Source organism: Arachis stenosperma, chromosome 2, assembly GCF_014773155.1.
Source record: "Arachis stenosperma cultivar V10309 chromosome 2, arast.V10309.gnm1.PFL2, whole genome shotgun sequence".
In the NCBI taxonomy this organism is placed as follows: Eukaryota; Viridiplantae; Streptophyta; class Magnoliopsida; order Fabales; family Fabaceae; genus Arachis; species Arachis stenosperma.
In genome coordinates this window covers 84,132,595-84,148,030 of record NC_080378.1, presented here as the reverse complement: position 1 = coordinate 84,148,030, position 15,436 = coordinate 84,132,595, and the positions used below count along the sequence as shown (strand labels likewise).

General features: G+C 29.9%; 2 protein-coding genes across 2 annotated transcripts; both read right to left on the bottom strand.

Annotated features, from left to right (window-relative positions):
• Window positions 1–1,285: 1,285 nt before the first annotated feature.
• On the bottom strand, window positions 1,286–4,009 carry LOC130960251 (putative receptor protein kinase ZmPK1). The gene has a single exon (XM_057885609.1). The coding sequence runs from the start codon at window positions 3,920–3,922 to the stop codon at window positions 1,523–1,525; it is 2,400 nt and encodes a 799-aa protein (XP_057741592.1). The 5' UTR covers window positions 3,923–4,009; the 3' UTR covers window positions 1,286–1,522.
• Window positions 4,010–9,944: 5,935 nt separating this feature from the next.
• Window positions 9,945–13,321, bottom strand: LOC130961977 (putative receptor protein kinase ZmPK1). The gene is made up of 2 exons (XM_057888033.1): window positions 10,876–13,321; window positions 9,945–10,090 (listed from the first exon to the last, which is right to left on the bottom strand). Exons 1-2 carry the CDS (start codon window positions 13,262–13,264, stop codon window positions 10,083–10,085), a joined length of 2,397 nt encoding a protein of 798 aa, XP_057744016.1. The 5' UTR covers window positions 13,265–13,321; the 3' UTR covers window positions 9,945–10,082.
• Window positions 13,322–15,436: the final 2,115 nt, after the last annotated feature.

Here is a 15,436-nt window from a genome sequence, read left to right as displayed (position 1 = left end):
TCGATAATCACAATGAGTCAAAAACAATTATAATTATAGAATTGGACAATTGAAAAAGATATTGATGATAGATTATGAAATTATTAATCTTAGAATTAAAAAAAGGTAAGATTAGAGTTTTAAACTCAAAGTAAAATTGAGAAAGTAATTAAAGATAAATACTGATAGAACATTAAATTATTAGTGATAGAGTTATAAAGATAACATAGATGATGAATAATAAAATAATAATCTATAAAATAAAGATAGATTTTAAAATTAAATAATATATGAAATATTAATTAATAAATAAAATTAAAGAATTGCTATTTGATAGTTTTATAGCTCCATGTCCCCACCACTCATGTGAAGCCTTGTGTAAGTCACTACACATGACCTTTATTTGTTGCTTAAAGGTCCCCGAGCGTGCTACAAAAAAACGAATGTTTCATCAAACATATTTTCAATTGTGTTATTCCTCAATACAAATTCTAAATGCTCTCAAAACTTTTTAATTTGATGGCAACAGGAGAGATAAAAAAGGATATTAAAATTAATCTGATTATTCCTTCTGTCCTTCATAAATTTGAACTCTATTAAAAGATTTATCATTAGCTAGTAAATTGCTGACACTTATTTAAACCAAATGGTAAGTTAGTCACAAAAAAAAAAAATGGTAAGTTAACCATTAAACCACCTCAAATTAATTACATGGCCCCATATTCTAAAGCACGCCCCATGTGCAACCTTTTCATTTGCCCTTCCCTTTCTTTTGGACTCTCATGCCAAATTGCCATGACCCCCACCCCCCCGGCCCTTCCTCCCTCCTCTTTTTTTATCTCCCTTGTGGGACAAATCACTGCTACAAGAGGAACTACCATTCCGATACGTTGTTTTCAATGCCAGAGAGAAGTAGAGAAAACACCTTTCTTTTCAGTTTTTATTTTAAGGGCAAGCCATTAGACAAACTTTTGGTTTAAATGCATTTTATACATTACACACACACTACATATTAAACATCTCCATGTAGTTGCTGGTTGTTAATGTATAACCCATTGTTGAAATTGTTAAATCCTACAGAAAAGTTGCGAAGTAGAGCTCTTTAAGAACAAAGGTTGTTTGAGTATAATGATTTTCGATTGAGTTTTAGTTAAAGGCATGTAGTTTGGATGAGGTTTGCTAGAGCTGAAGGCAAAATTAGTATTATTCAAATTTTAGTTAGTTTTATAGTTTTGATGTGCTTTTGAAGGCATAACCTTAGTAGTCAAGAATCTTTATGTAGCTTTGGGGAAACAGCTTCAATTCTATCTTTCCCCGCATCTTTATTAAGATAGATAATTGGAAAAAAAAAAAATAATAAGGAACGACGAACTATTAGATTACACTTTTATAACTTATTTATTAAAAACATAACATACACAACTACTGATAATATAATTAATATAACACATGCTAGATTACATATAATAACGAATTATTACGTTTTCTTTGTCCTCTCAGAAAGTCCAACTTTTAGTGTTTGATGAGCATAATTTGATTAATATTATGCTTCACCATTAGGATCACAATCTTGGCTTTGAAGCATTTCAACGACTTGGCTCATGGTAGGCCTTTGTTCATTGTCCTCTTCTATGCAATCCAATGCCACTCTAGCCAAAATTTCCATCTTATTCTCATCATAATTTGACCCTAATGCAGAATCCATGATTTGCTCCACCCAAGATGCACATTCTCTCTTTTTCTCTCTCACCCATGTTACTAGCCTCCCATTGTATGGTTCGTCTCCATTAATTGCTTGAATATCTGCTGCTGGATTCTTTCCGGTTATCATCTCCAAGAGAACAATTCCATAGCTATAAACATCCACTTTGGAAGTAACTGCTAGGTTGAAAACCCACTCAGGCGCCATATACCCTCTGGTTCCTCTTATCATTGAGAAATTGCGATCGTTGTTGAGAACATCTCTGTTCAATAACTTGGACAATCCAAAATCTGCAACCTTGGGTTGATAATTTGAATCTAGGAGAATATTTTGAGGTTTTATATCACAATGCAAAATCCATTCCAAGCATTCTTCATGTAAATATGCCAAACCTCTTGCTGTTCCGAGAGCGATGTTATACCTCTTGCTCCAATCAAGTGTATTGGATGAGAGGTTATCTGCCAAAGAACCATTTTCCATGTACTCGTACACCAAAAGCCGATGCTTTCCCTCAGCACAATAACCCCACATTTCAATCAAGTTCATGTGGTTGAGCCTTCCAATGATGCTCACTTCAGCAAGGAATTCACCTTCTCCTTGCATAGCATCATTGAGTTTCTTTACAGCAGCAATTCTTTGATCCGACAAAATAGCTTTGTATACAATGCCTCCTGCACCCCTTCCAATCTCTTGGCTGAATCCTTTTGTCGCCTTTTTTAGCTCAGAATAGCTAAATTTTCTAAATCCCACTGTTGCAAGATGATGGCCATGTGGATCTATGCTAGAATTGTGCTGGCTCTTGATTAAGAACAAAACAACCAAGACGCAAGCCATTTCAAGAACTCCAATTGCTGTGGCAAACCACAAAAGGAAGCTCACAAAACGGCTTACATGCTTTTTTGAATACTCTCTATGAATTTTCACAGAACAATCAGTGTTTCTGATGACAGAGTCTTCATAGCTGGGGGGAAAGCTCTTCCCTTTGGGCACTTTCAAGTAGGTTATAGTTCCTGCGCCTCCTGGAAAATGTCCGTTGAGCAATTGTGTTTTTGTATAGCACTTGAACACGCCCGCACCGTTGTCGTATGAATACTGAAATCCTTTGCAATCAGAATTATTGAAGCACAAACTTTCACAACGAGCGTAGGTAGAATTGGGCAAGAAAGAGGCGTCATAGCCATAGAACTCAACTTGGCCCAGTTCCAAGAAAGTTACCTTACTTTCATTAAATGTAGCAGCAAATATGGATTCACACCCATAAGACCAATCACTTTGATTCTTTACTTTGTATCCAGGAACACATGAGCACTTCCTTCCCTTTTTGAGATCAAATCTGCAAACACTATTAGCACCACAAATCCCATGAATGGTGCAACTGTCAGAAATGGCTTGCAATGAGACGTACCATTTTTGTGATTGATCTTGGCTATACACTCGAAGATTTCCATCATGATCGATTGTCAACCTTCTAGGCAGCACCGCGCCATAATCAGATGTTCTTTTATTATAATTATCCGATGAATCAAAACCTCCAAGAGGATTTAGCACCGCAATTCTGCTACTATTGTAAGTAAACCTTCCAGCTTGCCAAACTGTGATCGCAGGAGAGGGCCAATAAGTGCTTGACACATCAGGGCCATCATAAACAAGGGTGAGAACGTTTCCATCATCAAAGGAGAACTTATAGAAACCAGAGGAATGGTTACTCTCTGTTCTTGAAGAAACTAATTGTGTACTTCTGGTGAGATGTTGTCCGGGAAGAAGAGTGTCCGTTGGGAAATCAAAACTTTGCCACAGAATATGTCCTGCTGGCAGCTCTCGTAGAACAAGATTGCCATCATTTCCGAGACGTAACTCGGTTGGAACATTTGACTCCGTCTCAGTAGACCATACTTGGAACTGACCTGCATCTACCAAAGCAAGATTGCCGGTGTGCAAGAGAGAAAGCTTTGAGCGCTTTCCATTCACAGGTTGGTCGCGATTTGCCATCCAAACAACGGTAGGAGTTGTAATGTTTTGGGAATCAGGCCTTGTAGTGAACCATATTGCGAAGGAGAAGGCATTACCACCCACTTCAAAGAAGCCGGCGGAGAACATGCCATTTTCTGAAACAATGATATCTTGTTCAGCTTTCTCCACTGAGAGAGAGGAGTAGCCTTTGTTCAGTGCATCTAAAGAAGATGAGAATTGAAATGAAAAATACAAGACTAGAATAAATAACATTAAGGCTGAGGAAGCCATGTCATTGCTGTGTAAGCGTAAGCTATAGAGAAAGCTTATGAAGGAATTGCTTTGCTAATAAGTGACGGGTGATATATCATCTATAAATAAAACTATTGGTTGCTGACTCTGGATGATTTAGTGGTGTATATATAGTCAAATAGGTGCTTGTTTTGTGAAGGTGGCTAATTATAATTAATGCGTACCTGTAGATAAAGAATATTTTTAAAGTTTTATGAAATAGATTAAAAGAATTTTTTGTGAAATAATTAAAAAACATTTGTTTATTTAAAAATGAATCAAATGGCTATTTTAATCATTTTATAATTAAAAACAATTATATTTTATTATTAATTACTATATAATATAATTTTAAAAAATAAATTATAAATAAATATTCTATTTTCTTATTTTTTTGTAATACTAATAGGTATTATTATAGCCAGTGACCCAAAAAATTTTAGGAGTGGAGTAAATATATATACTAAAATAAAATTTTGTTAAACATTATTAATTATATGAAGATATAAAAATTAAAAAGAGTTAGTGAACACTTTTATTTTTAAAATATTATTCATTATATATAATTTATAGAAAAATATTTTTTTTTATTTCTAAAACTTGAACTTAAAAATATTTTAATTAAATTATAGATAACTTACTATCCTAACTAATTTTTTTATACACATTTAATAATAAAAGACTAAATCAATTGATACATTAGCGCCTAATGATACACTAGTACTTATAATTTGAAACTAAAATTATATATAAATACTAAAAAAATTAAATCTGTATATGAAAAGTATGTTTATATAAAATAATAGAAACATAATTTACAATTTTTTCTTTCTTTTTTTTTTAAAATAATTAAATTTATTATATATTTTTTAATTTAATTTTGATATAATGTTAGATAAAAGATTTTATGTATATGTTTAATTAGGTATTATAATTAAAATATTTTTTATTATTATTTCTAAAAATAAAAAATATATGCTAAATTAGTAAATTAATTAATTTATTTTAAAATTTTATATGCAATATAGGTATATATAATAAAACAAAAGATAAAAAATAAGTAATAAAGATAAATAAATTGAGAATAAAATAAAATATATAAAGTTACGAAGAAAATAAAATATTAGATTAATATCTAAATTATAATTGTTTGAATTAAAATTTGTAATTATAAATATCAAAAAAAGAAACAATAAAATTGGAATATATATAGAATTATAGAGAGCTATATAAAAAAATAAAAAATTTAAAATTTATTTTTTGATAAAGAAATAACCACTAGACAATGAATAGAAAAAAATTGAAAATACAAAAATAAGAAGAGGATTTAAGGAAATAAAGGAATGATAGCACAAAAGTTAAATTTAATTAGGTTAAATAATAATTAAAATAATAAAAAAATAAAAAAATAAATTTAAAATTTTATTTAATTGAATTTAATTTATTTATAATAAAGACATTTAAAATTTAAAGTGAAAATATATTATATATAACTAAATTAAAAAAAATAAAAAATAAAAACAGTGGGGCAACCGGGCAAGTGGCCCTCATTATTGCTACTGGGTCCCTGATTATAGCCACCGGACTGAAGTATTCACACTGAAATATTGAAGATATTTTGATTTCATTCGAAAATTGAAGATACTATGGTATTTTCCTCTTCCCTGTTTTGCACGTTTGCACCTGCCTCTTATTAGAGCAATGGTTTCTGTCATTATTGTTTGAAATGAAATCTCAGAAATAAATTATCTATATATATTGGAGAATGATGATGAGAACGACGAAGAATCGAAGATAGTAAACTGCACAGAAACTACGCTTAAATAATATTTTAATTTTGGTGGAATATGTGAATTTTGATTTATGTCTATACTCCTACCTTCAGTACCTTGTCTAGCTATAAAAGGCAATGACGTACTTCAGTCCTCCTAAGCCACTCGTCAAAGTAAACTCTTTATGGTCTTCATCCTCTCATCAAATGCCTCTAGAAATATTTTTTTGTTCGTTTGTACTTTGTACCGTTAAAAGAGATATTTTTAAAAGAAGAAATAAAAATAGAAATAGAAAACTATTTTTTATTTAAAAATATTTATAAAAGTAATTTTTATTAAATAAAAAGCAATTAACCCATTTGAACATGATTATAGACATAAGTAAAAAAAATTATTTTACATAACAATGTATTTTTTAAAAAAAGCAAGTATAACTATTATTATATATTTATTTATTAGTACAAAATAAAATATTTATATAATTTTTTAATGAAAAATTTTAGCTAGGTTATTTTCTCAATGATAATTTAATTAAAGTATTTTATTCTAACAATAGTGGAACCAATTTGGAGTTTGAATTGTGCAATAATCAATTCACTAGCAGCAACTTACCATACAAAATATCAATCCTAAAAGTTAATAAATTTCTCTCTCAAAATTAAATTCTATACGATTCTTTTCGTTTGTGTTTTCTCCCTTTTATTTATGTATGTTATCTGTTATATTTGTCAATTTACCTTTAATTTTTATTGATTAAGCATTTTTTATAATTTTAATTTTATAAATTTATATTTATTTAAATAAAAACTTAAATTGAACTTAAAAAGTTCAATTTATATCTTACTTATTTAGTGAATCTAAATATATAGTTTTAAATTTGAAATTAAATCAATTCTATTTTTAGTGACAAAATAAAATATAAATATATCAGTCTAATTATACATCTAAGTCTTTTTGACGTCCAACCAAGGTTAAAATTCAACAAAAATCACGCTTTCATTACACTAGCGTGTACATACGCGCTTCACTAACGCAAACATATCATTCTTCGTCTTCGCGCTCCTTCTTCTTCTTCGTGTTATTCCTCCTTCTTCTTCTTCTTCGCATTCCTCCTTCTTCTTCGTCGCGTTCCTTCTTCTTATTTGCATATTTCCTCTCAATCGTTGTTCTTTATTGCTGCTGTTCTTGCTGCGTTTTTTCTTCTCCTCCTTAGTTTAATTGAGGTTTATATGGATTCAGAAATGAAGTCAATATGTTTTTGTTGATGATTGAGTCTTTTTGACTGCTTATTCAAAACTGAACTAATTTCGATTCATTTGTATATTAATTGAAATTCACCTAATGCAAAGTATTAACCAAATTTTTTATTCTTTAAGTAATTTCGGTTCATTTCTTAGTTCAATTGAGGTTCATTTGGATCTAGAAATAGATTGGATGTGTTTTTGTTGATGATTTAGACTTTTTTACTATTTGTTCAAAACTGAACTAGTTTCAGTTCATTTGTGTGTTAATTGAGGTTCACTTGATGCTGCTTTTAAGTATTGACCAATTTTTTTATTCCTTGAGTAATTTTGATTTATTTCTTAATTTATTTGAGGTTCGTTTGGATTCAGAAATGAATTCGATGTGTTTTTTGTTGATGATTGAGTCTTTTTGTCACTGAACTAATTGAATGGAATGAAGTGGAATCTAATGCAATTGAATAAAGTGATAATTAATAATTTCATTATTCTTTGCTAAAAAATTTAGTCAATACTTATCAGCAGCATCAAATGGACCTCAATTAATACAAAAACGAACATAAATTGGTTCATTTTTGAACAATTAATAAAAAAGACTCAATCACCAACAAAACACACATCGAATTTTTTTCTGGATCCAAATGAACCTCAATTAAACTAAGAAATGAACCGAAATTACTTAAGGAATAAAAAATCAGGTCAGTACTTATCAGTAGTATCAAGTGAACTTCAATTAACACATAAATGAATCGAAATAAACTAAAAAGTGAACCAGAATTATTTAATGATAGCACAAAAAAAATCAGAACTAATAATGATACTAGCAAAATGTTTGTGTTGTTGGTGATGACGATAACGAAAGAGGAGAAGACAGATGAATATGCGTGCGCGAATTTGAAAGAAAAAGGAGGAGGGGGAGGAGGAGGAGGAGGAGGAGGAAATGGAGAAGGAGAAGGAGAAGGAAACAAAGAAGAAGTCGTGTGATTTAAAAAGCAGTTATAACAACTTGGTTAGACTTGGTTAAGTATTTTGTTTAGACGTAGTGATTTATTCTAAATGTATCATGAATAAGTTATTATTTATTCTAATTGAGAAATGTTATAGGATCATCAGAATTTTTATTATTTTTTACCATTAATTAGCTATCAATATTTAAAAATATAGACTAAAAGATATTTAGATTATTAAACTAAAAAAATTATATTGATAACTAAAAATAATAGGCAAAAATAATAAATCATGCTCTAACAATTCTCATTTTGATTCTATGCGACGCTCCTCTATCCTCTTTTTAAGAATCTTAAACTAATCTCAATGAAAACAAAACAAAAAGTTTGTACTGTGGAGAAAAAAAAAAAGATTTTAAAAACAAAATAGAAATTCTTTAAATGTTACATAAAAATTCTACTAAAACAACACAAAAATTCTATAAAATTTGGGTTTAGGGTTTGTATTAAGAGATTTTAGTATATTTGTTAATTATCATTACTTGTTTGTTAATGAATTTTCTATTTAATGCATTGGACTTTAGTATTTTTGTAAGAGTTTAATTTAGGAGTTAGTAGTTGATAGCAACTCAAGACGATCCAATATATATTCCCAAGCCAAATAACTAAACTATTCTATTTCTAAACTACACAATTCATCAAACATTTAATGTGCAATTATAAAACATAAACTTACAAATAACGAAAATTTAAAGCTAAGATTACCAAAGTTGCAATAAACGTAAAACTAACGTCAAGAAATATAAACCAACAATATCCAAAGAAAATAAAGCATTCATAACATTAATTGAAATTTTGCTGAGTTATTGTGTCACACATTTTGGACACGACACTCACAGACACTCGTTCGACACGCGTGTCTGTTGTGTCCAACCGTGTCTCAATAAAAAATAAAAAATTCTTTTTCAGACACGCTTGGACACACTTAAATACCATTACGTGTCAGCGTATCCAGTTTTATTCTTAACATATATTCTTGAAATAAATTTAGATATAGTATATATTATTATTTATTAAAACAAAAAATATTTTAAATATTTGATTATATTAAAATAAGACATTAAAAATAATTAAAAAAATAATTTATATTTTAATATCAATAAAATATCAAAATATCATTAGGATTTATCTAAAAGATACTATATTTTATATGTATGCATGTCTCCATATCTTATAAGATTTTAAAATTCGCGTGTTAGCGTGTCCTGTGTCGTATCGTGTCCGGTGTCCGCGTATCAAATATTGAAATAAAACAAGAAAAGGAAAGCTATTTTGTCAAGTTGAATTAAAAAACAATTATTTTATTCATCACAAATGGGATTTTTTCTGGACAATGATTTCCAAGCATGATCTCATTCCTCTATACACAATTAAATTTAGTTTAGATGCCAAACCTGAATAACAGGATGCAGTCATAACAGCAAGATGCATTTGACAATGAGGAGCATTCCATCCGCTTTCCACAGAAGTTCTATCTTCTAGAGAACTTTTCCCAACAGATCATCAATATTAGCATGCTGGATACATATAGTTGATATAGAAAGTACCTTTCTTTACTGATTGCAGAGAACAGGCCTTTTGATGATGTATTGGGTAGTACAAGAATTACCGATGGATGCTTATATTAGTACAAAAAATGTGATAAAAAAAAATTAAACGTATTGTTCAGACATTGACATTGCAATTTTAATATGCACTCTGAACTAAGCCTGTAGTCTCTCTAATTACTCTTCAGATTCAATGCGTCATTCAAAGAAAGTGTACACCAAAAAACAAACCTCCTATCAAATTTTTATGAACCACAAATAAAAATTGAGACAGCTTGGTGCCTACCATTCTAACTATTTAACGCTCAGTCATTTCTTTTACTTAGCGAGTTCGGCATGAGTGAGATTAAAAATGCTTTTATAGCTATGAAGTTGCAGAAAGAAAAAAGGAATGAAAGAAGGAAGTACTTAAATTCATTACCTTGCCAGAGTTAGTTTGATTTCTTCTCACTTCCGCAGGTTCTTGAAGATTCAGATTGTTTTCATGTGGCTATTGCTGATAAGGGCAAAGGCAAGGAATAATTTCTCACATGGTGATTAAGATGTTCTTCTTTCTCTCTGTTGGGAACATCATTAAGGTGTTCCATATGCTCTTATACACCTGAATAAAGTAAGGCAAGATTATATAGTTAATGCTTAGTCTTAACTCAGTTCACCTCAATTCTCACATTGCCCCAGAGTACATAATTTGATATGCTAACTGAAAAAGCTGAGTTAAAGCTTTAAGAACAAAGCTGTGTTTGTGTTATGAAACCAATATTTCATTTAAAACTCACAAACTATACAACACCGTATGGGTATATTACAGATTATAGATATTCACAAAGAAAAGCATATTGGGATATTAATATTTAGTTTCCGCATAAACAAACACCAAAAAAAGAAGATAAAAACTTCAAGAATCTTGAGCTGATCGATTTGGAATAAAGATGATAAAAGTCAGACAAGCAACACATAACAGAATTCCATGAGCTCAAATCTGACTGACCCAATCCAAGATGATAAAACATTGAACCTTGTCAAACTAAATAAACCTTTGCACAAATCAAACAACACGATTTATTTCATGAAGCACATAACTTCTCGCCAACACATTAATAGACAAAATCTTAACATAGATTTGGAGAAGTAGTTTCAGTTCTATTTTTTCCCCACATCTTTATTAACATAGATAATTGAAAACTACATTTATAACCAATTTATTAAAAACTTACATGCATAACTACTGATAACATAATTAATATAGCACATGCTATATTACATATAATAATCCAAGTTGCAAGACAAAACCAGCGGCAAGAAATGCGTTATTTCATTTTCTTTGTTCTCTCAGAAAGTACCACTTCTAGTGTTTGAAAGCATAATTTGATTAATAGTATACTCCACCATTAGGATCACAATCTTGGTTTTGAAGCATTTCAACGACTTGGCTCATGGTAGGCCTCTCTTCTTTGTCCTCTTCTATGCAACCCAAAGCCACTCTAGCCAGAATTTCCATCTTATTGTCATCATAATTTGACCCTAATGCAGAATCCAAGATTTGCTCCACCCAAGATGCACATTCTCTCCTTTTCTCTCTCACCCATGTTACTAGCCTCCCATTGTATGGTTCTTCTCCATTAATTGCTTGAATATCTGCTGCCGGATTCTTTCCAGTTATCATCTCCAAGAGAACAATTCCATAGCTATAAACATCCACTTTGGAAGTAACTGCTAGGTTGAAAACCCACTCAGGCGCCATATACCCTCTGGTTCCTCTTATCATTGAGAAATTTGGATTGTTGGTGAGAACATCTCTGTTCAATAACTTGGACAATCCGAAATCTGCAACCTTGGGTTGATAATTTGAATCCAAGAGAATATTTTGAGGTTTTATATCACAGTGCAAAATCCATTCCAAGCATTCTTCATGTAAATATGCCAAACCTCTTGCTGTTCCGAGAGCGATGTTATACCTCTTGCTCCAATCAAGTGTATTGGATGAGAGGTTATCTGCCAAAGAACCATTTTCCATGTACTCGTACACCAATAGCCGATGCTTTCCCTCGGCGCAATAACCCCACATTTCAATCAAGTTCATGTGGTTGAGCCTTCCAATGATGCTCGCTTCAGCAAGGAATTCACCTTCTCCTTGCTTAGCATCATTGAGTTTCTTTACTGCAGCAATTCTTTGATCCAACAATAGAGCTTTGTATACAGTGCCTCCTGCACCCCTTCCAATCTCTTGGCTGAATCCTTTTGTCGCCTTTTTTAGCTCAGAATAGGTAAATTTTCTGAATCCCACCGCTGCAAGATGATGGCCATGTGGATCCATGCTAGAATTGTGCTGGCACTTGATTAAGAACAAAACAACAAAAATGCAAGTCATTTCAAGAACACCAATTGCAGCGGCAAACCACAAAAGGAAGCTCACAAAATGGCTTACATGTTTTTTCAAATATTCTCTATGAATTTTCACAGAACAATCACTGTTTCTGATGACAGAGTCTTTATAACTGGTGGGAAATCTGTTCCCTTTGGGCACTTTCAAGTAGGTTATAGTTCTCGCAGCTCCTGGCAAATGTCCGTTGAGCAATTCTCTTTTTCTATAGCACTTGAAGATGCCCTTAACGTTGTCATATGAATACTGAAACCCTTTGCACCGAGAACTTTTCAAGCACCGGCTTTCACAATCAGTGTAGGTACAATTGGGTTCGAATTTGTAGTCATAGCCATAGAACTCAACTCGGTCCAATCCTAAGAAAGTAAAGTCACTTTCATTAGACGTAGCAGAAAAAATGGATTCACACCCATAAGACCAATCACTTTGATTCTTTACTTTGTACCCAGGAACACATGAACATTTCCTTCCCTTTTTAGGATCAAATCTGCAAACACTATTTGCACCACAAATCCCATGAATGCTGCAACTGTTAGAAATGGCTTGCATTGAGACGTACCATTTTTGTGATAGATCTTGACTGTACACTCGAAGATTTCCATCATGATCGATTGTCAACCTTCTAGGCAGCATCACACCGTAATCAGATGTTCTTACACTATAATTATCTGACGAATCGAAATGTCCAAGAGGATTTAGCACCGCAATTCTGCTACTATTGTAAGTAAACCTACCAGCTTCCCAAACTGTGAGCACAAGATCGGGCCAATAAGTGCTCGACACGTCAGGGCCATCGTAAAGAAGGGTAAGAACGTTTCTATTGTCAAAGGACAACTTATAGAAACCAGAGGAATGGTTACTCTCTGTTCTTGAAGAAACTAACTGTGTACTTCTGGTGAGATGTTGTCCGGGAAGAAGAGTGTCCGTTGGGAAATCAAAACTCTGCCACAGAATACGTCCTCCTTGCAACTCTCGTAGAACAAGATTGCCATCATCTCCGAGTCGTAATTCTGTTGGAAGATATGACTCCGTCTCAGAAGACCATATTTGGAACTGACCTGCATCTACCAAAGCAAGATTGCCGGTGTGCAAGAGAGAAAGCTTTGAGCGCTTTCCATTCACAGGTTGGTCACGATTTGCCATCCAAACAACAGTAGGAGTTGTAATGTTTTGGGAATCAGGCCTTGTAGTGAACCATATTGCAAAGGAGAAGGCATTATCACCAACTTCAAAGAAGCCCGCAGAGAACATGCCATTTTCTGAAACAATGATATCTTGTTCGGCTTTCTCCACTGAGAGAGAGGAGTAGCCTTTGTTCAGTGCATCTAAAGATGATGAGAATTGAAATGAAAAGTACAAGACTAGAAGAAATAACATTAAGGTTGAGGAAGCCATGTTCAAGCTATGCAAGCTATAGAGAAAGATTATGAAGGAATTGCTAGCATTGCTCTATAAAACTGCTGGTGGCTGACTGGCTGATTTGATGCATGCCTAAGATCATTAATTAATGCGTACCTAAGATGATGTCGGTATCATTATTTTTCTAAAATATATTATATAATAATTTATACTAAAATTCCCTTATCATCAATTATCAATTATAAATTACTAAAATACATTTTTGACTAAATTTATTAAAATGACTAAAATATCTGTTTTAATTTTCAAAAGATAACTTTTTTATTTATTTTTAAAAATACAAAGTTATCCTTTTAACTAATTTTTAAAGGACTATAATAACTTTTAAAATTAATTTTATTTAATTATATTATAAATAAAAAATTTAATTTTAAAATGATTAAATTACACTTTTACTTAATTCTAAAACTAAAATTTCCCTCAAATATTAATTTTGAAAAGATTAAATACCACTTTAAGAATTAATTTTAAAAAGATTAAAAGGTTATTTTTGTGGCTATGTTTAATGATGGATCCAAAAAATTTTGATAGTAAGACAGAATATATATAATATAATAATAATTTTTATAAAAAATATTATATATATATAAAAAATTAGTTACTAAATTATTTATTATATATTTATATATAAATACACGTATTATTTAATTTATTTTTAATATATATTTTATATTTAAATATATATTCTTACGAATAGTTATTTTTTATATACACTGCACGTGGCATAACTATTATTATTATTATTATTATTATTATTATTATTATTATTTTAATTATATTTTATTATTATAAAATATGATTAATCTTTAAAATGTCTAATTGTTAAATTAAAATATTAAAATACTATTTTAAATAATAACATATAATTTAAAATTTTATTTTTTTTAAGTTTTATATTTTAAAAATATTGAATAATATTTTTTAAAATAATACAATTAAAATATTTTTTTACATATATCATTAAATGATTATTTAAAAATTCACATTCCATACAATTAGGTCTTAATAATATTCATAGTTTGAAAAATTCTTTTAGTTAATACAGTTGTCACAGGAAAAAATAAAACTAACTTCAAAAAAAGAAATATCAAAGAATAAATAATATTATTTCAAGTCGATTTTTTTAAAAAATGCTAATTTCATTTAAATTTGAGAATTGATTATTATAACACATCTAATATAAAATTCTCAAATTGAATACCAAGTTTCAAAAGTTGAGTAAAATATTATTGTGGGATCAAAATTAATAATTTAATAGGGACAAATAAATATTATTATCATATATTACTCAAAAAAATTTTAAATTGTAGTGAAAGCACTTACCCCACACCCTTACACATAGAACCGTCTCTGGCTATATTACTCTTTTTATAATTTAGAACAAAAACATTTTATTATTAATAACTATATAATATAATTTAAAAACACAAATAAAAAATACATATTAATGTAAATAATATGAACCATAATTACTTTTTTTATTTATATTTTTGTGATTTACTTCTACAAAAACATCTTTGTACAAATATAATATTATAAACTGTTAGAAAATTTAATATATTTGGTTCAATATGTATAACTAAATTATCTAACCATTTACAATATCATCTCTACATAAAGATGTCTCATAAAAGTAACCAATTTTTTATTTCATTGGAAAAATTGTAGGGGTGGTAATTTCCTCTTCCCTGTCTTGTACGTTTGCAGCTCCGTCTCTTAATGGAGCATACGTTTCTTTCGTTATAGTTTGATGAAGAATATCAAAAATAAAATAAAACATCTATATACTTGAGATTTAAGAATGACTGATGAGACCGACCAAGATAATAAACTCCACAAAAACTACGCTTAAATAAGATTTTATTTGCCTAATTACTCACATCAGTCCCAAAATTTTAAAAAATAGACATTTATCTTTAAAAAGATTAATATATAAATTAATTTTTAATATTTTTTTTAACAGACATAACAATTTTTCGTTCAAAAAAAATAAAATAAAATAATAATTATTATTAATTGTATAATAATACTGTACTATAAATTTTTGTATTTTTTGACAAAAATAATGATAAATTTATTCATTAAATTCTTATATATATATATTCACTCAATAATAATAATAATAATAATAATAATAATAATAATAAT